The sequence below is a fragment of the Chamaea fasciata genome, unplaced genomic scaffold (genome assembly GCF_029207755.1).
Source record: "Chamaea fasciata isolate MVZ Bird 193981 ecotype frontalis unplaced genomic scaffold, bChaFas1.0.hap1 SCAF_19, whole genome shotgun sequence".
In the NCBI taxonomy this organism is placed as follows: domain Eukaryota; kingdom Metazoa; phylum Chordata; class Aves; order Passeriformes; family Sylviidae; genus Chamaea; species Chamaea fasciata.
Window position 1 is genome coordinate 5,830,660 of NW_027094104.1, and position 23,332 is coordinate 5,853,991.

Sequence of the window (23,332 nt, forward strand, 5' to 3'; positions counted from 1 at the left end):
CGGCGGCCCCGTCACCGGCGGCCCCGCCCCGCCCCGCCCCGCGCTCAGCGGCTCTTCCTGCGCCGGGCGCCCTTGGCGCAGCCGCGGCCGAGCCACCCCCCGGGGCGCCCGGCCGCCGCCTCCGCCCGCTCCCGGGGCTGCTCCTGCTGCCGGGGCTCCTCCCGCTCCCAGGGCGGCGCCACCGGCTTCCGCGAGTGCGTGCCCTCCTCCCCGGGGCGCAGCGGCTCGGCCAGCGCGAAGATGGGGTCCCGCGCCCTGCGGAAGGAAGGAGAGGGCGGCGGTGGGCGCTGGAGGCGGCCCCGGGCCGGGGGCTCCCGCCGCACAGGGCCCGGGGCCGCTCACCGGTCGTAGCGCGGGATTTCCAGCCCCAGCTCCGCCATCAGCAGCCGCATCACGTCGTCGCAGCGGCCGTGCAGCTTCAGGGCGGCCAGGTCGTCCTTCGGGGTCCACTGCGAGCGACAGCAGAGCCGGCTGCAGGCAGCTCCCCGCGGCGGCAGCGGGGGCTCCTGCGCGGGGCCTGGCAGGGGCTCGGCCCTTGGCTCACACCTGGCCAACCCAGCGCCAAGGGCTTTATCTCACCTGCAGGTTCACAATATACAGCTTGGGCCGGCGTGTGGGGGGCTTGCTCATGCACCAGAGCCGCGGGTATTTTTTCAAGACCTGCCACAAAGCACAGAAGATCAGCACAGCCACAGGCACACGCAGCCGTGAACCGTATCAGCGAGAGGAAAAGGAATGTATTACCAGGAGGGGAAAGAGGGAGGAAGAGAGACTATCACAGATGTTGGGCGAATCCTGACACCAGAGTTTACAGTTGTCTGTTTGGGAGGAGACTGCTCAGCACCAAGGTGTATCACCAAGAGGGAATGCTGCTAACAATCTTCACCGAGTCTCTAAAGTTACCTTTAAGCTGGAACCCAGACAAAGAATCACATCTGCTTTGCTTGCAGCTTCTGTTGCTGCTTCCCAGTTCAGGGGCTGTCTCAATGTCCCCTTCTCCCCAAAGTGGACGATTGTATCTCTCAACTGTGCCCCACACTTGTGGCACATCCTGCCCGTGTGATGCCTGTGCAGGGCTGTGCGCTCCGTCACATCAAACACTCGCACGTACTCTCTGTTGGGTGTACATGAAGTGCAGACCTGGTGCAGGACGAAAGCAGAAACCCTGTCACATCATCAGCATCCCAGCCACGAGAGGCCAGGAGCAAGCCTCTTCTCTTGGAAGAAAAGCATTTTTGGGGACAACACAGAAGTTGTAGACAGAAGCATCAGGGATCAGATGCTAACTTGGAAAACCTCAGGTTTTTTTGAAAACCAGCAAGTGGAGCCACAAGCAGCCTTTGGCTACATGCTGGGAGGGATTTCAGAGAAGGGCTGAAGGAAGAGATGTCAGAAGCAAAAGGCTCCAGCACATACAGAGGAAGAGCTACCAAGCTGGTATTTCTAAGAGTTTGGTACTTTCTAAGTAGTTCACCCCAAACCTGACGGTCTGAAGACAGGAACTGCACACAGGCCGAGCCCTTGTACTAATTCCTTCTGAGCTAGTGGCAGATGAAGAGTTTACATTCTCTGTTTGTGAGGCCACTTAACATTGACTTTTTCCTGCTCTGGCCACTCACCTCTATGTACATATTCCCATGAAGCTCAGATATTGCAGCTCGGGGTAACCCGCTCCGCAGGTGCAGCCCATCACAGTTCTGAGACACCACATGCTGCACCTTGGAGGGAACAAAACACTGAGCTCCTACAGATCACACAGGTATCCCTCCAAACAGGTGATGTGTGTGACCCAAACTGCACCAACAGCCTGTACATCTGAGCAGGACCCACAGGGGAGAAGCATGGTGAACAGACCTTTGTGAAAGCTAAATAGAAAGCCTCCTCCTGCTAAACAGAACATTTCTAGGTTTGGCTGATTTGTGACCAGTTCCCCAGACCAGCCTCACCAGGTACAAATACGACATTTTAAAGAAAAGGTACCAGGGGAACACCTGCCACAGCTGCAGCCTGCAGCTCACTGGTGAAGGCTAGGACACATCTTCCTACATGGATATGCAGCCACTTGAGCCAAAAACATAATCAGGTAACATTTTGAAAAGCTTTCTCTTCCATGCTGGGTTTATCATTCTTAGGCAGAGGAACGTGAGTGAGGTGAGGAAAATATATCTTACCAGGTTGTGCTTGTGCAGGCTGGCAATGCTCATATGAGTGAGTGTGGGCTCTGCCTCACTCAGGTCTGCAGCGCTGACAAGAAGCAAGGGGGGGGAAAAAAAGTTGGAATTGCTATTAACCTCTTCCAGTATCAGCTTTCTGTCACACAGTTCAGAATTTGGCTCCTCACCTGATGCTCCTGCCCTTCTGCAGCAGTGTCCAAATGCCATTGGGGCCTCTGTAGTCTGGGATCGAAGCCGCCTGTCACCAGGAGAGAAAACCAGGCCTGACGGGGTGGGGCTGTCACAGCTCTTACACACAAACACAACCAACCCAGGACAACCACAGACACCTCCATCCATGGCTGCTTTTTCATTCACTCTGAGTTTTCCAGTATAGCTGTTCCCTAAACACAGGGAAACTTCCTCATATGTTTTCTCTCTCTCTTCTACATTTTAGCTCTCCTTTTCACCTCTAGTTTTAGCTTTCTCCAATTTTACCATTATGGAATCCCTCCAGAACTCTTTCATTCTTGGTACTTCCCATTTCCCTACACAGAACTCCATTCTTGAGCCTTTTCTTATTTTCCCTAGACTGTTTCTGGCACCTCACACTCGGTATCTCTAGGAAACATGCAGGTGACATGAGCACTCAGCCCCCTGCCCTGAGTCATGCTCCATTTCAACAGAGAATGGAGTCACAGAGCTCACTTCCAGGTGACAGATGTCATATTAGAAGAAGTAGAACCAGACTGCTGCTTTGTCCCAGGCCAGTGCAACAACACAATTCTCAAACTGCTGTCTGTAAGTTCCTATAATCCCCAGCTGTCTCTGCATGTCTCACAGCACATATAACACTCCTGAGCTAACTGGCTTAAGGTTTTACACCAAGTCACTGAAGAGACTTGAGTGAGGCAAGAGCAGTGCCCTCTTGCTCAGGCTGTGCATCCTGCACACAGTCAGAGGCAATGCAACCACAGGATCTCCTGGGCAGCAGGAATGGCCCCAGGATCCAGCCCGGGAACTGTGCTGGCTGCAGGACTCATGCAGCACCCCGGGCTCGTCACACATGTCCTGTGGCTGTTGAGGCAACATAACTCAGCCCCCTGGGGGGGCTCCAGCTGCTGCCCCCCAAACGCACCGTGCTGATCCCAGCGCCTGTGTAGATGACGAGGTGCCTGGCACTCCGCACAGCTGCTGCCAGCTCAGACACTTTTCTTTGCAGCTCCTCTGGTTCATCACACACCTGAAAAACACACCTCAGCAGGTTCACACAGATCGGAGATACACTACACCGCTGAGTCAGAAAGAGCAGGGGTCTCCTCAAAAGCCTGAGGATGGACTTGAGCCAACCAGGAAAAGCAACACAAACACAACATCAGCAGTGGTTTCCAAATGAAAAGGACATGGGCATTGTTCATGGAAGGATCACGGGAAAAAGCTTCCTGGAGACCAGAAGCTGCTGACCCACCCTCCTGGGAGACCTGCCCACGCAGCCACACGCGCCTGGCAGCACGGCTGTCCGGAGACAAACACAGGGCAGTCCCCGGAGGGCAGACGCGTTCCCGGTACTGGGCCACAGCGGCTGTTCACCGAGGCCTGCTGCGGCTGCAGAGCCTGGCAGCAGCCAGCCCGGCGGCCTCCGCCCCGCCTCTCCGCGGCCGCTCCCCGCCGTCACCGACCCGGCTCCCCCGTTCCGCCGCGACCCCACCGCCCACCTCCTCCTGCCGCCGCCGCAGCCGCTCGCGCCGCTTGCGGCGCCGCTCCAGCTCCCTGACGATGTCCTCGCTCTCACTCAGCACCTGGCACTCCTCGGGGCTCCGCTCCGCCGGCGGCTTCCTCCAGATGCGGGATACCTGCCCGGTGCACACGCGTGGTCACGGCGGCCCGCGGCGCCGATGTGGAACGGGTCGAGCGGCGCCGTACCGTACCTGTCTCCGGCGGTCCCGCTGCTCCTCCTGCTGCAGGATCTCGGCGCGCGCCGCCGCTTTCCGCTCGGTACGGCTCAGGCTGCCGCCCGCCGCCATCGCCCCGGAACCGCCGCGCCTCCGCCGCCACCGGGCTCAGCTCCGCCGCTTCCGCCTTCCGGTCAGAACGCCCGCGCGCCGCTTCCGGCACCGCCCCCCGCGCGGCAGCGCCCCCTGGTGCCGGGCGGCCCCCCAAGGACGCGCAGGCGGCGGCTGTTGAAGCGGTTTATTGTCGCGTACAAAGGCGGCGGACACTGTACAGAATAAATAACGGCAATAACTTAGCAATAAATACCGCCTGCGCCGAGCCCGGAGCCCTCTGGGTGACCCTTCTGTCCGCCAGCCCCGGCTCCGGCCGGGAGCGACCGTACACAATCACAAGATACACAAATCCCGGGGGTGCCGGGGACGCTCCCCAGTCGGGCTGGCGCAGGACCCCTCCCCAACGCCCCGGAACGGCACCAGGAAAAGGAGAAAGGGAACACGACACCCTTCACAGCAGGAAACCAAACGGACGAGCACCTCAGGAACAAGAATTGTCACACTCCAGAACACTATATACGAGAGAGAGGTCAGCCTGACAGCTCGGGCAAGGGTCGCCTCGCACGGGCACAGGAAACCAGCTGGCAGGACACAGGATCCCCCGGAGCCAGGCGGGAGACTCCTCGGACAACTGCGGAAATACAGCACTCGGGGCCCTACACTTCACTGAGAACAAAACCAAAACCGTAGGGAAGCAACACTCAGGGGACCGTGGCCTCGCTGACATCCAGCCCGGCACCCGCAGAGCTCGTTGAGCACAGTGGCACCCTTCAGTGCCGGCCTTGCACCTGCTCTTCCCTACACGACCTGTCCTCATTGAACACACAGGCCATGTGAAGCAGACCCGGGCTCCCAGCAAGCAGGGACAGTGCAGGGGAGGAGGAGGAAGGCCGGCTGGTGCAGTCAGCACTGCTGCCAGCCCTCACGGCACAGCAACACCAGCCCTTGACGGGCAGCAGGTGGGAGGGACTGCACACTCCCTGCCACAGAGACTACAAAAAGCAAGTTCTCCGTGGCTGCAGGGCTGCCCATCGTTGCCTGCTCTGTTGATGGGGCTCTCCTCACAGCAAAGGCTCCGGCTGTAGAACCAAGATCCTAACCAGCACCATACACTCCTTGCCCACTCCTCCGGCCCAGATCAGGACTCAGCTGTGCTCCAAAGGGCTCTGGCTGATTCAGTCTCAGGCTGGGTCTAGGAGGGACAGGGTTAGGAATGACACCCCACGACAACTGGATGCCTCTGTGTTCTGTAAAATCTCACTTCTTTCAGTCACCACACAACCAGCTGGAAGACCAGAGCCTGCTGAGTGCTGTGCAGTGTGTGGCCTGTGTGGTGAATGGCTGGAAGTGGCACATCAGACACTTCAGCTCAGAGAAGAGAAAGTCCAGGGCCAGAATGGGGAAGTCTGGAGGCAATGCTCTAACCTGCTCCTCCTTTGGGAACTTCACTGGGAAATGAATCCCAAACAACTCCCTATCAAGCAGAGCAAAGCTGACCTCCTCCAGCAGGAAATTCCCATCAACTACCTGCACTTCTCCTGCCACAATGCAGCTTTTCTCAGGCTGACCTGCTCCCCCACTCAGGGGACAGCAGTATCAGTTCAGCAGTGAGAAACATCCCCAAAACCAATCCAGGATGGCCATACCTCCCCACGAGACTGTGGCTTCACTGGTGTTATCCCAGTCTGCCCCCTCCACTCAGATCTTCAGCAGCCAAGAGATCACGTGGGCTTCCCCCTCGCGTCCTGCTTCTCTAAAACTCAGTAAATCAGCTCAAATCTTTGGGAAGGGGAGAGGGGAGATAAAGTGTTTGTGGAAACAGAGCCTAGCCACCAACAGTTTCTCAACTGCATCCCAGCTGTTAGTCTGAGCACTCTCCTAACCCTCTGGGCAGAAGCTGCCCCAGGAAGGACAGTGATCCTGCCACGGCTCACCAGCCAGCACTGTGTAGACACCAGGGACTAGCCTGTCCCACGCTGCCCCTCTTGCTGCAAACCTGCCCCTCTTATTCAGGTGAGGTATGAGCACAACACAAGTTCTGACCACAGGATCTAATTCCAGAGCTAAATCCCATCAGTCTTTTCCTAAACCTCGACAAGTCTCCCTCATGTTACTTCTCTGACAGGTTTGCTGCAGGAAGGAAAGTGCAGCGTTTTTCCTCTCCAGATAACCAAGCTAACCTGGTGCTGCCTACTCAGCCGGAGCTGCCTGTGCTCCCACTCCACATCTCTGGGCAGACATCGCTACCTCACTGCACCAGCCAGCCATTCTTGTCTTCAAAAACAGCAGCACCTTTGCCTGTGCACCAGAACCCTTCTGGAGAATTCAGAGAGATTCCAACTCAAACTCTCAGTTAAGTTTAGGCAAAATGACAACAGTGTGAAATGACAGCACATGGCAAAAGGCACCAGCACACCACAGCGCCGCATGAGAGCTCGGGTAGCAGAGCGCCCAACACAAGGGGACACGACAGAAACTAGCAAGGTCAAGAATAAGTCACTTTTGGTACAATTGCAAAAAGATATCAAACAGGACTTGCCTCTTTTTTTGTCTTTTTCTAAGTTTTATAAATAAAGTCTGATAACTCTTTATAAAAACTAACCTCAGAGCCACAAACAGTTTGCGGGAGGTTCATGAGAAACTTTAAAATTATTTATTTATTAACTTTTAACTAGCAAAGTCTCTGAGAATATTTCCCCACTCATATGGTCAAATATTCTCGCCTTCTCAGGTAAAAAAGCTGACTATAAATACGCTCTCTCTTCTGTCCAATTTTAAACTTAGATAATTTAATAACTCTTAAAATGATGTTTCTCTCTTTAAATAAAGGGCTATTTAACCACATAAACTGGTTGTGTAAACCATCACACTAGAGACACTTGATACCCTCAAAACACGGGAACAACTAGTGATTTTGGTCTTGTTCAGTGCAACACATTAGGCACAAAACCGGCCTGCAGTCAACACAGTACCGCTGCTCCCTTCTTCCCTCCCGGGGTGCTGGGCCCTGCAGGGCCTCAGGACCACGGCGGCAGGACACAGCAGCATCGTCCTTCCACCACTGCCAGTTTACACAGCTAACGTCATGGACGTCTGAGGGAAACCCACGGTTAGGGCACAGAGGCACACCTAGAAAGGAATAAAAACCTATGACACAGAACACCCCAACTGTAACTACAGGTACCAAAGGAGACAAAAGCAGCAGGTTCAGGCGCTGAGATGCACCACCTGGAAGAGTATGAAATAAAGCCTTTGGAAGTGACCGAAAATTAGGGTTCCCAGCCCCCAGGAAGAAAGCTTTCCTCGGGCCACTCCTCCACCCTTCTGTCAGCCTCGCTGCACAGATTTTCTTTGGGTAGAAAACCAATCTCAGTCTGTCCCCAGGGCACCCGAGGGCTACAGACTGCTGGGTGGGAAGCTCTGTCTGCACAGGACAAGGGATGCATCACCACTGCTCATACCAATCTGGACACAACAAAATAAACTGGAGCGATCAGCGGGCCAGTCCTGGGCCAAGTCAAAGGAACCCGGACCCATGTGGGGAGGGCTTGTGCTTTGGGGATTCCAGGCTGGTTTTGTGCCTAACTGCCCTGCACAGACAAGCTCAGGCAACGCTCGCTTCACTAAGACCGGGCGTCCGTTTTGGATTTCACTATTGTGATGACACTAGTAGTAGCAACCTTGCCAGGGACGAGGGGCCCCATGCTGGAAGTGAGAGGCCCCCGCGCAGGGGTCACGGGGCTCCGGGCCACGGTTCTGGCGAAGTTCTGGAGAGCCTCGTATTTGGAGCGGAGAGCATCGAGTTCCATTTTCATGCTGGCGTTCTCTGAGGCCAGCTTCTCCACTTCTTGCTGCAGCTCTGCCTTCTGCTTCTCCAGTTCCTCCTTCTGGGTAACACGCTTCACTCTGCAGCTGGCTGCGTAACCCCGGTTCTTCAGCGTGCGCCGACGCTGCTTCAGCTGGATGATCTCCTCTTTCGACAGGCCCCGTAGATGCTGGTTCAGCTCTCGCACGGACATGGTCACCAGCTCCTCATCTGTCAAGCTGGTCCCATTCTCGCCTGGCTCCCGCTTCACCTGGGAGGGAAGGCAGCACGCACTTGTGAAACCTGAGGTAGACACCTACGCCCATCCCTGCACCCCTCTCCTCCACCCACATTACCTTCAAGGCCTTGTTTCCTTTGTTGGGGGTCGTCATAACACGACAGCCTTGTCAGCTGGGTTCTGGAAGGGAAGGAAGGTCAAATTAGCACCTGGGACACAGCAGAGCCCACGGCATTCGTCTGGTAGGGTCCAGCAGCAGCGCCCCATGGTGCTCCACATCCTGGTTCCCACTCACCCCCCCCTTGGAAGACACTCAACAAGCAGCCAGCTGAGCTGGACTCACAAGGAGCAGACTCTGTCCCTGAGCAGAAACTGCTGCCCTTCCACACCTCTGCTCCCATGGAGACTTTGTGGCAATGCTGTTTTTTTGTTTATGCTGGGGGAAATTAAAAAACTAGGAGGAGTCAGAATACACGGAAGACACATTTTTAAAAATAGCCTTGCAAGCAGCAGGCAGGGTCCAGAGCATGGCTGCTCCTGGCCAGTCATGCTGACTCAGCAGGCTGGCACTCTGCATCACTTGTTCCCAGCCTCATCCGTGTCACAAGCAAGCAGGGCAGGTTACCTTAACACACCCTTCCAACAGGTGCTCAAGCACAGCTCAGGAGCTCCCCAGTCCTACCCGACTCCAGATGCCCCCAAGGATGCAGTCAGTATGGTTCAATAAGATACAACCCTGAGCAAAGGGGTACTAGGCAAGCCTTGGACACATTGGAATTCCATCAGAAATTTGGGCTGATGCCTCAGCAGCCTTCACTTCTCCCAATCGCGCAAAACTGACCCCAGTTGTAGATCTTTTCTATGAGAAAGTACCTGTCAATCCCTGGCATGCCAGGGCCCAGAAACACCTTCTTCCTCCTTATCTTCAGAGCCAAGGTGTGCTCACAAGAAAATAAAGATTAAAGGTGCCGAAAAACAGAGCAGAGCAGACTCCTTCCCTGCCATAGAAGACAAGACTTCAGAACTGGTAAGAGCAATTCCCAGGCCTGCTTTGCAGAGACTTATACCTATGCTCCTGCTTCTTTCCCCACATACCTCCTCCTCTCAGGCTTTTCAGTTCAGAATGCTACTACACTGCCCAAGGAATTGATCCACGCAGATACTACCTGACAGACATGGCTGTGCCTCAAACAGCCCAAACTCTGCTCCCCTCTCAGCCCAGACTGCACCCACTCAGCCCTGGCCAGCGTTCCTGTGCAGCCTACAGGTGTCTCTGCCCCTTTCATCTCACAGGTGTCAAATAACAATTTTGTTCGCCCCTGCCTTACTCCCAGCAGGACTGATGTGCAGTTACACACCAGAACCAAATGCACACATCAGCAAATACGACTTTGTGCTGTCCCAGCAGCTGTGGTACAGGCTCCCTACAGTGTATCTACAAGAGGTGAACAGGACTAGCAGTCCCCAGAACACCACCAGAGATATTCCTGAAGCCTGCAGCCTGCCAGGAGCCAGGCTATTTATATATACCTAGAGGACAATGCTCCTTCCAACAAGATGTCTGCTACACCCGACCACACTGGCACAGGCACGGTCATTTGCAGCCCAAGGAAGGCAGCTGCAATGAGGCAGGACAGGCAGCACGGGAGCAACTGCTGCACAAAAAAAAAATTCTTCCCTCCTGCCCAGATTGCTGTTTATTCCTTCTGTTCCTACCTGGTAAACAATGTGTCTGCTGAGAAGAGGGAAGAGGAAAGGGAATAGCCGAAGACACCAATGTGCATGCCCCTGCAGCACTTCATGCCCCATCCTCTTGCAAGTGGAAGGCATCAAGGGCAGGTATGGTCAGTGGGACCACAGGAGTTAGCTTGCCCTGTGGCACTAAAGAATTTGCAGCTGCCTGGCAAGCACACAGGCTGCCTTCACTACAGCAGACCCAAAAGGAAACAAACAGGGCACATGCATGCCGCATCAGGCAGGGCACTGGAGGAGTGCTCCTCAGCAGGCTGGGGAATGGCTGGTGCTGGCAGAGCTAGACACGCAGAAGCAGCTACTCTAACACAACACCCTCTGAGGCAGCAGCCTCTTACAACAGCCATCAGTGCTGCAGCAGGACCGTCCCCAAACATCTGGTGATCCCACCTCTCTGAGGTGCAGCAACACACAAGGCAGTCTGTAGAATGGGAAGAACAACCCAAAGAGTTTCCTGGGTCCTGTTTCAACCGGGCTGTTTGGCAGCTCACAAAGAGGACACCCAGAGAACTGGCAACATATCAGAGACCAAACTTCGCCTTACTCTCCAGACTGCTGATGGATCAGCTTTTGATAGCTTCCTGAAGAAATATCACACTGAAAAGCGCCAAACACCGCGGCTGCAGTGAAGAAACTGCAGCCTCGACACATTTCCCCAGAGCTCAAAAGGCCTGAACTCAGCACAAGTACAGCCAATTCTCCTCTCAGCTCAGCGGCAGCACACAGGAACTGACAGCACCACACATGATCCAACACAGGCCCTTCTCCACTCTCCCGATGCAGACCCTGCCACGAGCCCCGTGTAAACACGGTGATGTCACCTGCTCCAGCACGGGCAGGGCGAGGGCTGTGCTCCCCCAGGGGCTCCCCAGCACGGGCAGGCACAGCAGTGTGGTTTGCCAGCAGTGACAGGGCACACCGCACAACAACACTCTCTTACAGCGTGGATTTCATACTCTGTTTATTTGCTTGCTGGCAAATTAGCTCACACAGTCTCATCCAGTGACTCTCCAAATTACGTGTGTAGCCAAGACAGTGACGCTCCTGTGTTTCCCACCCTGGGGGTCCCCTGGTGAAGTCATCCAACCCTGAGCACTTCCACAGCAATTTTTTCCTCAAGGAATCTGCCCACCCAGATGTCTTTACCCCTTCTCACACTGCTAAAGCAAAGGGCCAGCTCTGAGAGACTCCCTCCCACCCCTGGCAGTGCCCTCCTCCGAGCACACAGCTGGGAGCCTCACTTAACCCGGACAGCCGGAGACGTCCCCAGCTCTGAGCAGCGTGACCGACCCGTGCACAACACACAGCCCCAGACCCTCCGTGCTGGCCGGGCACCGCAGTCCCGCGGGAGCGGAACCCCGCGACACTCGGGGGACACTGCAGCGCCAAGCACCGGGCAGCCCCTACGGAACAGGGGCCAGAACCTCCCGCCCGCACGTCTGCAGCCACCAAGCCGCCCGAGGACAAGGTACCGACTGCAGCCAGCGGGGCTGTCCTGCCCGCGGCCGAGCCGCTGCTCTGGGAACTGGGCGAGACGCCCCGATGGCTCCTCACCCTCCCGGCCCTCCCGTCCTCGGGAGAAGAACCACAGACCACGGCGAACACCCGCGGCGGGGGGCGGCGGCCGGGCGGGAGGGGGGGCCCGAGGCCCCGCCGGGGGCCAGGTCGCACCCGTACCGGCGGAGCCTGAGCGCCCGAAGGTGCGGCGGGGTTGAGAGGGGTAGGCTCGGCCCGAGGGCAGCCGGTCTGCAACACGATCGGGGCAGTCGGCAACCGCGGGAGGGAGGGGCCGGATGCGTCCGTGATGCCTGCGGGTGGACCCGGGAGGCGGCGGGCGGGGCCGGGGACAGGCCCCGGGCCAGCGCCCCGCGCACCTGTTGCTCGGCCACTGAGCGGGGCCCGGACGCGGCGGGGCGGGGGCCGGACGGCGCGACCCCGAAGCCCGGCCGTGAGTCAGCGATGGCAGCCTCGTTAGGCACCTGCCGACCCCGCGGCGGCCCCGGCCACCATCCCGGGCCCGCCGCGCCCGCCCCGCCCCGGCCCGCCCCCGGGGACCTGCCCGCCCCGCCCCGGCCCGTGCCAGGGCCGCGCCCGGCCTCCCAGCCGGTGGCGCTCACCTCCTGCCGGGGCCGCCGGGCCGGGCCGGGCCGGGCGGGGCGGGGAGGCCGCGCTGGGAGGGACCGGGACTCACGAGCCGCCGCCGCCGCCGCCGCTCACGGACTCGTCACGTGATATTTGGGTCACGTGGCTCCATTCATGAAGCGCCCGGCGCAACCGCCCCGGGCCTTAAGGGGGCCGCGCGCTCCGGGGGCGGCGGGGGCAGCGCGGGGCCCGCCCCGGCTCCTGCCGCCGCCGCCGTCGAGTTCCCGCCCCGGGGCGAGCGCTGCCGCTCCACCAGAGTACCGGATCAGCCGCGGATCGGCTCCCGCCGTCTCTGGCGGCGGCCACCGGCCACCTGCTGGTCTCCACGTTGCACATCGCGCGTTTCAGAGCGCGCGGTCCCTCCGCTCACACCGGAGGGGTCCTTAGCACCGGCAGGGCCCTTAGCACCGGCGGCTTCACGCTCCCTTTCAGCTGCGCCCGCAGTCCTTCCGAGCCGCCCGCCCCGTCGGCGCTGACCCCGCTCGGCTCCCTGGGCACGGGGCCTGTGCCACGGCGAGCCCTGCCCGCAGCCTTAGGACCCGGGCCGCTACTCTGCTCTCCCAGGCCACGCCGGGCTCGTTCCAGGTGTTCCCGGCCGTTCTGCTACAACTCCGGGTCCATAACACACACTGGTGCCTACTGTTTGTTGCCATGCTCCGGGCAAAGCAGGGAGGACAAGATGAGCACACCGGAGAAGGGCGAGGGGCAAGTGGAAGGTGCAGCAACGGAAGTGGGCAGACCGGGGTTGGGGACAAACTGCTCCGTAGGAGAGCAGCAGGGGCTTGGCTGGGGTCAGATCCAGCAGCAGCACCACTGCTCTCTGCTCAGGGGATGTGACCACAAGCCTTGCAGGGCCCTTGCAGCCCCAATAGGCTGGGTTTCCATCTGCTGTGGAGGCCAGCTCAGTTACAGGTATATAACCATCTAGGAAGTTCATCTGTAGCTCTGTCTCTGGGAGTACCCAGGGGCAACCTCTACATTTCCCTGCAGAGAGGCTCAAGATCAGGCATCCACTCATTCTGCATCCCACTTTTTCAGCCAAGTGAACTCTTTCCACAGCAATCCTTTGCATTTTGCATCAGCCAGTACTTCATCCATCTGACTTCCAGCTTGGCCTGTCTGCATAGGCATTACAGATTCTCAGCAGGAAAGGGAGGAACGTAAGACACCCAAGGACTCCTGACCTAGTGTATACTGCCAGTGGCAAGAGATCCCTCCAGTCAAAACAGTTGGGATTAGCCACAGCTCTCATCAGAGAAGCAATTTTTTATGTAAAGGAAGAGAAGTACCCATCTGTCCCACCTATAGGGTCATACCTTGCTGGCAGCCAAAAGCCTGACACTAAAAATACTTTACCATCACCAGCACCTCAGAGACAGCAGGAAATGTAAAAACTCACTACCCCTCCACCTGTCAAACCACCCAAGCAAGGCCAGCAGTAAAGGAGGGGCAGTGAGGGGTTATGGTTCCCCAAACCAGACTGAGCAGAGAGAAGGGGCAGCCACTGGAGAGAAAAGGAGCATGGTCTGATGTTCACACCATACATCTAAGTGATGGGAGAGGCACTTGGTCCATTCCAAGAGGTGATTTTGGGCCCAGACCCTGATGCACCACGCAGCATGGTGTTTGTGTGGCAGCATCTGCTCCAGCTAATAACGGCCATGACAGGACATGAACTCTGACAGCAGATGCAAGATGGGGCCAGAGAAGATTAAACCTTTGAAACCAAAAGTTCTGAAACATCTTTAGAAAATCCGGGTAAAAAATTTCAGCATGGGACACCACAAATACTGCTTGAATCCTGGAAGTACCCAAAGCTTCTGGAGACATTATTTCCTGGACAAAGCTCTGATGAGAGTATCACGCCTGTCCGACAAAACAGCTGTCCCAGGGACAGCTCACACCAACCCGACTAGAGGTTAAAGACTCTCTGCTACAGCACTGCCCCACAGCTGCTGCAAGCCACAAGCCTAGCACAGGGGACACCAGTATGCAGGCAGAGTAAGCATTTTTCCTTGAACAAAATAAAAATAACAGAGAACACTAACAGTTGTGGCTTAGGAATAGTATTCCCACTATTAGCATTCCCACTGAAATACTCAAAACCATATGCTGTTCACTCACTCCCTTCTTGTCCCTCTCCACCTGTGGTGGGCTGGAGAGGAGAACTGGGGAGGCACAAGAGATAAAGATCATGGTTTGCTATAAGAACAATTTACTGGAAACAGTAACTAGATAAGAAAAAAAAAATAATAACAGCAACAATATTAAAGAGTGTAGAGGAGAGGCGAAGGAGTCACACATGATTGCTCACCATGTGTAACATGATGTTACTCCCACCACTCACTCCATGCATCCGACCAGAGGGGACCTCTTCTCCCCATCCCTCTTCAGCCCCCCTCCCCTGCCACAAACCCCCCGTCTTCCCTTTGCCCACACACATAATTTGTAGAATAACCAGGGTGCTGGCCACACCACTCCTGGCTACTGCAAAAATTAACCCTGCCCTGGCTGCAACCAGGACACTGACATTCAGCACTGCCAGAATACAGCAGTCTGGTCAGTTCTTCTTACTCTTGTTGGTGAACAGACTGACTTTGCTAGCAGATGCCACAGACAGGGAAGGAGACTCCAGCTTCACCTTGTCCAGCAAAGTTTTCTTTATGGCTGCTGGGGAAATCTCCTCTTGGTCTGCCAAATGCTGCAGCTCCCTACAATGGGGTAGTGGGAGAGGAAGACATAGAAAACATGAAGATGGGGAGGGTGGGGGGCAAGACTTGCAAGCCCTTTAGGGCTTCCTAGATGCCCACCTTGTCCGGATACAGGAAGCCTCCACAGCATTGATGAGGAGTGAGCGAAAGCCACCACTCTCCAGGAAGTGCAGGGCATGGATGGTGGCTCCCCCAGGTGAGCAGACATTGTCCTTCAGCTGACCAGGATGCTGCTCAGATTCTAACAGCATTTTTGCAGCACCCTGTAACAAGGAAAACACCTGCCAGAGCTCTGACTGAGGAAGCCACTGTCACACACTCCTGTTCTCCACTGCACAGAACAGCCCCAACCCTCACAACAGGCAAACCTGGGCTCCTGCAGGCTGCTGAAACACTTTTCAGAGCTGACGAAGCCTGCAAAGGAGCATTTTCCCAGGCCCCAGCTCCCACACCACCAGCAGCACCAGCAGATTTCTGTGGACACTTCCTACAGCCCCTCACCAGGAACCTCTGTGCATTCAAACCAAACATTCTTTAAAACAGATTCTGTGAGAGGACCAAGGTCATTTCAAACTGTGATGTGTAGATTCCTCTGCACAGAGCAGGCACAGACTCAGATTTGTTATGCAGGAGGTAATACTGACCAGCAAAGCCTGTGCTCCGAGTCGAACTGCCAGCCTGCGGGGAAGGCCCATCTTTACTCCTCCATCTGCAAGAGCATCCAGGGCAGTGAATGCCTGAGACCAGAGAGAGGAACAAGGTGACTGAAAGACTCTGCTCCAGGACTGGTAAGTCTCAGGGAGGAGAGAATCCAGGGCTTCAGGGCTGTTCTGTGACTTCTATCACTTGGCAAAAGCCTCCCCCTTTCCTTCATGGATGCCCTGCCAGGCTTCCCTCCCACTAGTTCCAGTTCAGGAGTCAGAGGAAGAGGAGAAATTCAGCTTTTGCATCATGCAAACTACAGGCCCAAATTTTTCAACATGGACATGTGGACACTGCACACTGGCTATGGACTTCAGACTCATCTGACTGGTAGAAATATTTTCCTGCTGTCCCAAACTGGGACACCTGGAATACATGTAGCATTGTGGGTGATGGGGAAAAAACAAAAAACAAAAAACCAACAAGCTGAAGTTCCACAGATGTTATGACAGGCAAAGGCAACTGCTCTTCCTAAGACTGTCACTAGCTGAGGAAACAGCACATACATACGCAGGGCCACTGCCACTGAGCCCCGTTACAGCATCGATGAGATCCTCTTCCACCTCGGTGCAGAAGCCCACACTGGCCATCAGCTGTTCCAAAAGCTTCCCATCTTCCACATCCGCATGAGTTCCGGTGGCATAGACTGTGGCACCTTCCCGGACTATCACAGGGGTGTTGGTCATGCACCTGATCACTTTTGGTGTGGGGCAGAAGGTAGAGAGTTTCTTAGGGAAGAAAATTATTGAAGATAGAAAGTAAGAAAAAAAAAGGAAAGAAGGGAGAAAAATGAGCTTTAGTGCATATTTTTCATCGATGGGCTTTGCAGGAAAGGACCCCCCCCAGGGGCAAGAACAACACAAGCAGAAGGAAAAGAGAGACCTGTGTATCTCAAATGCCCTGCTTTGAGCCACAGCAGCCCATCCGTGAATGTGAAGCCTTCATCAGTACCAGCAAAGCAGCAGCTGGGCAAAGCCAGGTTGGAAACAGTATCCCAAATGCCTCAATCCCACACCAACCCACCGATCTCCAAAACAGCTCCTACAGACACTTAGCATAAAATCTGCAGAAATTCAGGGGAGATGACCCTCTGCTGTTAAAAGAAACACGATCGGACAGCACCTCATACGTGGGAAGAGCTGGATAAAATCTCTAATAGCATTTGCTGATGAAGACAGGCAAAGGTGACCAAAAAACTAGTTGGCTGCTGCCGTGTGACTTTAGTCCTGAGCAGCACAAGTAATGTCTGCCCCTTGCATCGGCTCCTCGGGGGTCAGTGAAGGGGAACCAGCTCATGACCGACCTTGCACGGCCCGGTCCCGTCTCACCTTCTCGATGGAGCTGATGGTGACGCCAGCCGCGCAGGAGACCACGATGTGCCGGGCCTCGATGTCAGGGCCCACCTCCTCCAGGATGAAGGGGATGATGGGTGGCTTCACGGCCAGGAAGAGGACATCGCTGCTCTTCACCGTGTCCTTGTTGCTCACCGTGAAGTTCACTCCCATTTTCTGCACCGGTTTGGGGAGAAAACGGCACCGCTCAGGCCCCGGACGGCCCGGGAGGGGAGCGCCGCCACCCGGTCCCCGCTACCCGGCCGCACTCACCCGCAGCCTGCTCACGGTGGGCAGGTCAGTGTCCGGGGAGCTCGCCGTGATCTTGTGCGCAGCCAGGACTCCTGCGAACGACACCGCGCGTCAGCCCGAGCTATCGGCACCATCCGCCCCGTGGCCACCTGCCCGCGTGAAGCCCCCGGGCAGGGCGAAGGCGAACTGCCCCGCGCCCACCTGCCGCCGTGAAGCCGCGGGCCAGGGCGAAGGCGAGCTGCCCCGCGCCGATGAACCCCACACTCATGGTCGGTGCCGAGCGACCCCGCCGGACCCGGCCCCGGCCCCGCCGCCCTACACGTGGCCACGCGCGCACGGAGGCGAGGCAGCGCGGCAGGACGTGGGGGCGCAGCCAATCGGCGGGGGGCGGGGCGGGGCAGCGCCGGCGCTCCGCCAATCGGAGCGCGGAGGCGGGGCCAGCGGCGCAGCGCTCGCCAGCGATTGGGGCAACCGGCGCCCGGTGTTGCATCATTCGCCGCCGGCGGGGCCGTCGGCCGTGCCGCCCCGTGCCGCCAGGCGGCGCCGTGCTCCCGCCTGAGCCCCGAGGGCCGGGCCGGGCCGGGCGGTCCCGGGTAGCGCCGGCTGCTGCTCGGGGACTGACCCGCCAGCACCGCCCGCCATGGGCCCGGCTGTCCCCGGACTGTGCCCACTGCAGCTCCGGGACTGACCCGCCAGCACCGCCCGCCATGGGCCCGGCTGTCCCCGGACTGTGCCCACTGCAGCTCCGGGACTGACCCGCCAGCACCGCCCGCCATGGGCCCGGCTGTCCCCGGACTGTGCCCACTGCAGCTCCGGGACTGACCCGCCAGCACCGCCCGCCATGGGCCCGGCTGTCCCCGGACTGTGCCCACTGCAGCTCCGGGACTGACCCGCCAGCACCGCCCGCCGTGGGCCCGGCTGTCCCCGGCCACCCTCCCCGCGGAGAGCGGGACTCCGCGCAGCCAGGGCGCAGCGGGCGCCGGAAGGGACTCTGGGTCTCCGTGTGTTCGCTCTGCTCCGGTCTCCCACTCCCCGCCACCCCTCCGCCCCGGGCGGCCCGGGACGCCCCGGTGCCCGGTGCCGCCTCCCTGGGCGGGCCCGTACGCGCCCCTGCGGGTCCCGCGGAGAGCGGCCCAGGGGCCGCCGGTCCCGGGGCGGCGGCGCCTCGTGCTCTGGGAATTCCCCGTAGGTTTTCGCGAGGGATTTCCCTGCACGTGAACGGGGAGGGAGTTTCCGTCGCCCGGTTCCCGTCCGGGCCCGGACACAGTGCGGCCTCCCGCCGTGCCCCGAGCACCGGCGGTGGCCTCCATCAGAGCCTTGCGGCCCTGGGCTGTGCAGAGAACACGCCAGCCTGAAATGTTCCTGTAAAAAACAGGCAGCAGACAGTGATTTTTTTTCCGAAGTATCATCTTACCTCACTGTTTTTTGTTTGTTTTTCTTTTTTCTTTATTGACAGAAATAAATCTCAGTGTTTTTTCTGTTGATAAATGTTCCCAAACGCTGATCTTTTGGGGATACTGAACCCCGGGCTTCCAGAAAAGAAGGGAAAAAAACCAAACCAAACCCATTAACAACTCCGATTTAAATCTCTTCATGCTGGAATCCTCTGGGCACTGTCGAGATTGGCTGCAGCCACAAGTCCATAATTACTGAACACACATACCTCCTAACATTAGTTGACCAAAAGAGGTTGGGAATGGTTGGTGACTGGGGAAACCTGGTTCATGGTGAGCTACTTGATCATCATCTATTAATTAAGGGGATAGATACACTCTGGAAATGAAGGGGTTTTGGTGAACTGAATCATGACAGAGCTGGTTGGTAAATCCTGCTGAGCAGATATCAGATGTTCTCTGTCCTAGATTGGGCAATCTCATAGTTTCCAATGGTTGGGGAGTGTTTTAACCACTGAAGCATGAGGTTTTGATTTTTTTTTAATTATTTTTTTTTCCTCCTAAAAGAGAGGATTGTCCACACAATCTTTTTTTGCCATTTTGACCATGTTCACATTTTTTGCTCAGTCTTTGGCTGGCAGATGAGAAAGCTAAATCTGAACACGCTGTTCTTGGCAATGACTTGTGTTTCCAGTCCTCCAGTCAGTGGGATCCTGATTTCCATGTTAATTTCTCTTTCCCCTAATTGTGAAGGCACTCAATTTTGCCCTCGTTGTTTCCCAAGTACCAGTTTCTCTCTGGCCCTTTGACCCTGGCTCAGTGTAAGTTGCATCAACTCATGGCACTGCCAGATTCTACCATGTTTCTGTTCTTGCTCCTACTTGGTGCAAAATCTTCCCAGCAGGAAGCCAGCAGTGCCTGCCTCAGCCACACCCTATCAGCCAAGGAGCTTCCCAACAGCTGCCATTGCCTGGTAGTGTCACCCCTGGGGACAAGCACCCCCCTCCTGTGGGCTCTTGCCCCTGCTGACCCCCTTCCCCAGCACCCCCAGCCTCCCAGAGCCTCACCAGAGCCTTCAGGGGTGGTGTGGGGCTTTCCTCAAGCAGTTTTCCTGGGTTCTCTGGATTGAATTTTATAACAAAAGCCATGGTCCTTCACAGGCACCTGTTTGGTTTTTAGTGATCCGTAATAACAATAAGTAATTTTCAAGGGTGACACAGCTTAATTTGTCCATGTTGATGGGTTTAACAGGAATACATCATGAATGCTCAAGGTCCCTTTGTACGCAGTGGCTCTTGGAAATTGACTCCTCCAACACAAGTGGATTTCCTTTTCCAAGTCAGCATTTTGTACTTGGACAAACCATAATTTCTTTGGGTGGCAAGAAATAAAGCTCCTGGTTTATGTCGACAGCAGATACCCTTGGGTCTTGCCCTTCCAGCCTCCTTTTGGACCACATCTTCCAGACTTCCTGCCCTTCACTGGGACTCGGAGAAGAGAAAAACCCCTTGGAAGGCTGTTCCTTTGTGCTGGATCCCAATTCTTGTCCCATTTCCTGGCTATTGCACCCCACTGCTAAGGGCTGGTCCTTCCTCAGAATTATTCAACATAATCTGACAAGTTTTCCCTTTGCTTTTCAAACCTCACTGATGAAAAGTAAGTTTCCTTCCTTATTCCTGAGTCATTCTCCTGCACAGAATCCACTCAGAGGTCTTGCTGTGTTGTGTCTGTTCTTTTTTGGGCCTGTGTTCAGGCTTCGTACATCAGAATAAAGTGAGCTTTGCTTTCATGCAGAAAGGGCCATGCCTGCTGCAATGAATGTGGGGAGAGGAGGGTGACAGCACACAGATCTCGGGAGATGTAAGCGTACATCTGCCATTCAGCTTTATTTTGTTTTGGTTAAAAAATAAATCTTGCTTCTGACAGGCAGCTAGTGGAGATTCTAATCAAAGCCCTCAAGTCTGCATGTGCTGCACAAGCACTTGGACACTCTGGCTTCTCCCTGGAACAAATGAAGATTCCTATGGGGCCTGAAATCTGAGCCGAGAAGTGTGGAACTTTAAAGTGGGTGTTTTGTCAGGGATGGGTCTGAGAAATGCAGCTCCTCGGTGATGCAGCCTGCTCAGGAATCCTGCGCCTGAGCTGCTCTGGGGTACTGTGCACAAGTTCTGTCCTGTCCTGTCCATGCCCCCTCCCTTCCTCGTTTGGTCTCTTGTGCAGCACTGTGAGATCAATTAGTCTCTGCCTCCCCTTTCCCATGCCCCCAGAATTTATCTCAAAGCCTCCAGAAAAAAAAAAACAAAACAACAAACCCTTGACCCCAGTGTAAAGAAATGGTGGCCCATGAATCAAGACAGAGCACGTGCAAAGGGTATTTCTGTGCTGCTCAAGTGAGGATGGCAAGGTCACACACCGTCAGTTTGCAGGTTGCCTCTGCTCTGCAACCTGATTCTCAGCAGTAGAGCCCCGACTTTACAAAGTTTAATTTCTGTAGTGACTCAGTGTTTGCTAAATGGGAATATTAAATTAAATAGGCCACTTCCAAGGTGTGCCTTTAAGGATATTCCTTTTCTGGGCTAGTCAGTGAAGGAGAGGAAGGGAAAAGACTGGCAACCTTCAAAATACTGTTATGGCTATGATGTTCTTCTCAGAAACACCCAGACTGGAACTTCCCACACTTACAGGCATTCCATGTCTCACAACACAGTCCAAACTAACCCAAACTCCAAGGGATTGATTTTCATCTCCTGAACTGGTGTTCCTTCATGCAGGTTTTAACTTCTCCACTTCCTGAGTAGTCACTTAGTTACCGTTAAGCACTGGTTAACAGTTTCAAAATCCTTGGTGTCTTTCCCAATACTTGGCTCAGTAACCTGGTAGCCTGCAGCCCCACTGCTGTGGCTACAAGCATTCCTGCTATCTGCAGATGCACGTGCAGCTGTGTCATTCCTTTGCGCTGGCACAAGGCAGGTGAGGCAGAACCGTGGGGGAGTTGGGCTGTCCCTCGCATCAGCTGCAGCCCACCTGCTCCAGGTCATTAATTCGTTAGTGTAGTCAGTCCTCACCTTGAAGTTTGGGTGATGGTGTTGTGTGCATGCCTGCCCAGCACTTCTGTGCCCCTCACCCCGTCCCCCTGCATCCGCAGTGGTTCCCAGCACTGAGATGCCCCCACAGAGGTTGACCCTCCATTCAGAGGTGTGAGACAAAGCGGATGCGCTGGGAATACGCCAGGTCCAGGACGTAGAGCAGCAGGTTGACGTAGGTGAAGATGGCAATCACCAACTGGCTGTCCCAGGGGCACTTGCCCTTGGCACAGAGGCCGGGGCGTCGCGGGGAGCCGTACTTGCTGTCAAAGCAGAACACTGGCCAGATGACCGCAGCACTCGCGTAGAGCAGCACAGCCCCAAAGGTGTAGATGACCACAGAACGCTCAAAAGGGAACCACAGCAAGGCAGTCTTACCTGTGACACTGAAGGCCACTACCACCACTGTCACCACAAAGCAAAAGCTGTAGACAGCCACACACCACTGCGTCGCCACGTACTTGCCATATTGGCTGTCATTCACCAGTGCCCCAAAGATGATGCAGGCCACAAAGGCCTGAACGATTTTCAAGAGCCCAGAGACAGTGGCCATGTAGCTGGTGACCTGTCCCGGTTTTGCCCTGGTTAAGAACACTTCAGAGGCATACGTGACAAACAGAAGGCCCGCGAAGACGCTGGCGGCGATGCGGAAATCTCTCACCTCGCAGCCGATGGGGTAACAGCCCACCTGGACGAAGTAGAGCGGGTAGATCACTGCGGCCGTGAGAGACATGAGGGTGGCAAGCATGGCAAAAGCAGCGGTGAAGTTTCCCCAGGAGAGGCTCAGGCAGCTGTGCAGGTGTGTGAACTCACAGGCGATGATGAACACAGTGATGGCAAAGCAGAAGGTCCAGACAAACATGCAGAAGGTGCCGTAGGCAGCACTGAATCCCCCTTGGTGGGCAACCAGGCTGAATGTGGTACATCCAAAGGTCATCTGCAGCAACCGAGCTATTCCTACAGGGGAAGTCACCGCAGCTGTGTTCAGATACGGCCCTCCCGTGCTCTCCATTATCTTTCCACTCCAGCAGACAATGCATTCAAAGCCTCCTCAGACGTCCTTTCCGGATCTTGCACCTTTGCCCTGAATCACACCTGGTCCCAACTCAGTGGAGTGGCGGCTCAAATCCCGCTGGTCTCTGCTGGCATCAGTGGGAGCTGCCTCTGACGCTGCATCTCTGGCAGCTCTCTGCACAGACCTGCGGCTGCAGGGAGGTGACTGGCTGGCTCTGCCCACTGGCTGTAAGCTCAGGGTGCTGCCGTTCGCTCTCTGCTTTCTCAGGTCTGAAACCTGCCCCTGTGCTGTCCTTTGGTTGTCTCCCTTCCCACAGGATGGTACTTTTCCCTGTAGGCTGACATTTATTCCATTTTAGCTCTGCAGCTGTAGCTTTCTGCTGTACCGTTCACAGGAACCTGGAGTATAAATAGGGGCTTTATTAATAGTTCTGGAATGAGTCCTGCCCCCACTCAGCTGTTGGGAGCGGGTGTTATTTAACACTGAAGCTGCGAGCTCCATCAAAGGCTCTTGATTATCCTTCTGCTGTTCTTCTAGAAACTCTGGGGTCACTGGAATGCTGCTGTTCTCCACACCACCCCCCACGCTGAGGGGAGGTGTCTGGCTGTGGCAGTGGGCTGTGATCCAGCCGTGCTGCAGGAGCAAGAGCTCAGTCCTGCAGACCCAAGAGCCCCTGAGTGGGGAGCACAAGCCCAAAGGCAGCACAAATCCTATAAAAGAAAGGATTTAGGCCAGAGGCTGAATAAAA

General features: G+C 56.1%; 4 protein-coding genes across 8 annotated transcripts; all 4 read right to left on the reverse strand.

Annotated features, from left to right (window-relative positions):
* Positions 1-44: 44 nt before the first annotated feature.
* SIRT7 (sirtuin 7) lies at positions 45-4,177 on the reverse strand. Its single transcript, XM_066200802.1, has 10 exons — positions 4,082-4,177; positions 3,869-4,006; positions 3,292-3,396; positions 2,342-2,412; positions 2,172-2,244; positions 1,620-1,718; positions 904-1,140; positions 580-660; positions 343-449; positions 45-255 (listed from the first exon to the last, which is right to left on the reverse strand). Exons 1-10 carry the CDS (start codon positions 4,175-4,177, stop codon positions 45-47), a joined length of 1,218 nt encoding a protein of 405 aa, XP_066056899.1.
* A 62-nt stretch (positions 4,178-4,239) lies between these two features.
* On the reverse strand, positions 4,240-12,183 carry MAFG (MAF bZIP transcription factor G). 5 transcript variants are annotated; one of them, XM_066200805.1, is made up of 5 exons: positions 11,632-11,731; positions 9,076-9,200; positions 8,321-8,382; positions 7,840-8,235; positions 4,240-4,371 (listed from the first exon to the last, which is right to left on the reverse strand). In XM_066200805.1, exons 3-5 carry the CDS (start codon positions 8,354-8,356, stop codon positions 4,240-4,242), a joined length of 564 nt encoding a protein of 187 aa, XP_066056902.1. In that variant the 5' UTR covers positions 8,357-8,382; positions 9,076-9,200; positions 11,632-11,731. The 5 variants fall into 5 exon arrangements, with proteins under 5 accessions (XP_066056902.1, XP_066056904.1, XP_066056905.1 ...); XM_066200807.1 differs by lacking the exons at positions 9,076-9,200; positions 11,632-11,731 and adding an exon at positions 12,072-12,183; XM_066200808.1 differs by lacking the exon at positions 9,076-9,200 and having other exon boundaries at positions 11,632-11,721.
* Positions 12,184-14,294: 2,111 nt separating this feature from the next.
* Positions 14,295-17,453, reverse strand: PYCR1 (pyrroline-5-carboxylate reductase 1). Its single transcript, XM_066200710.1, has 7 exons — positions 17,294-17,453; positions 17,114-17,184; positions 16,838-17,017; positions 16,016-16,237; positions 15,452-15,544; positions 14,907-15,070; positions 14,295-14,807 (listed from the first exon to the last, which is right to left on the reverse strand). Exons 1-7 carry the CDS (start codon positions 17,358-17,360, stop codon positions 14,657-14,659), a joined length of 948 nt encoding a protein of 315 aa, XP_066056807.1. The 5' UTR covers positions 17,361-17,453; the 3' UTR covers positions 14,295-14,656.
* Positions 17,454-18,493: 1,040 nt separating this feature from the next.
* MYADML2 (myeloid associated differentiation marker like 2) lies at positions 18,494-22,647 on the reverse strand. Its single transcript, XM_066200749.1, has one exon. The coding sequence runs from the start codon at positions 22,579-22,581 to the stop codon at positions 21,676-21,678; it is 906 nt and encodes a 301-aa protein (XP_066056846.1). The 5' UTR covers positions 22,582-22,647; the 3' UTR covers positions 18,494-21,675.
* Between the last annotated feature and the right edge of the window lie 685 nt (positions 22,648-23,332).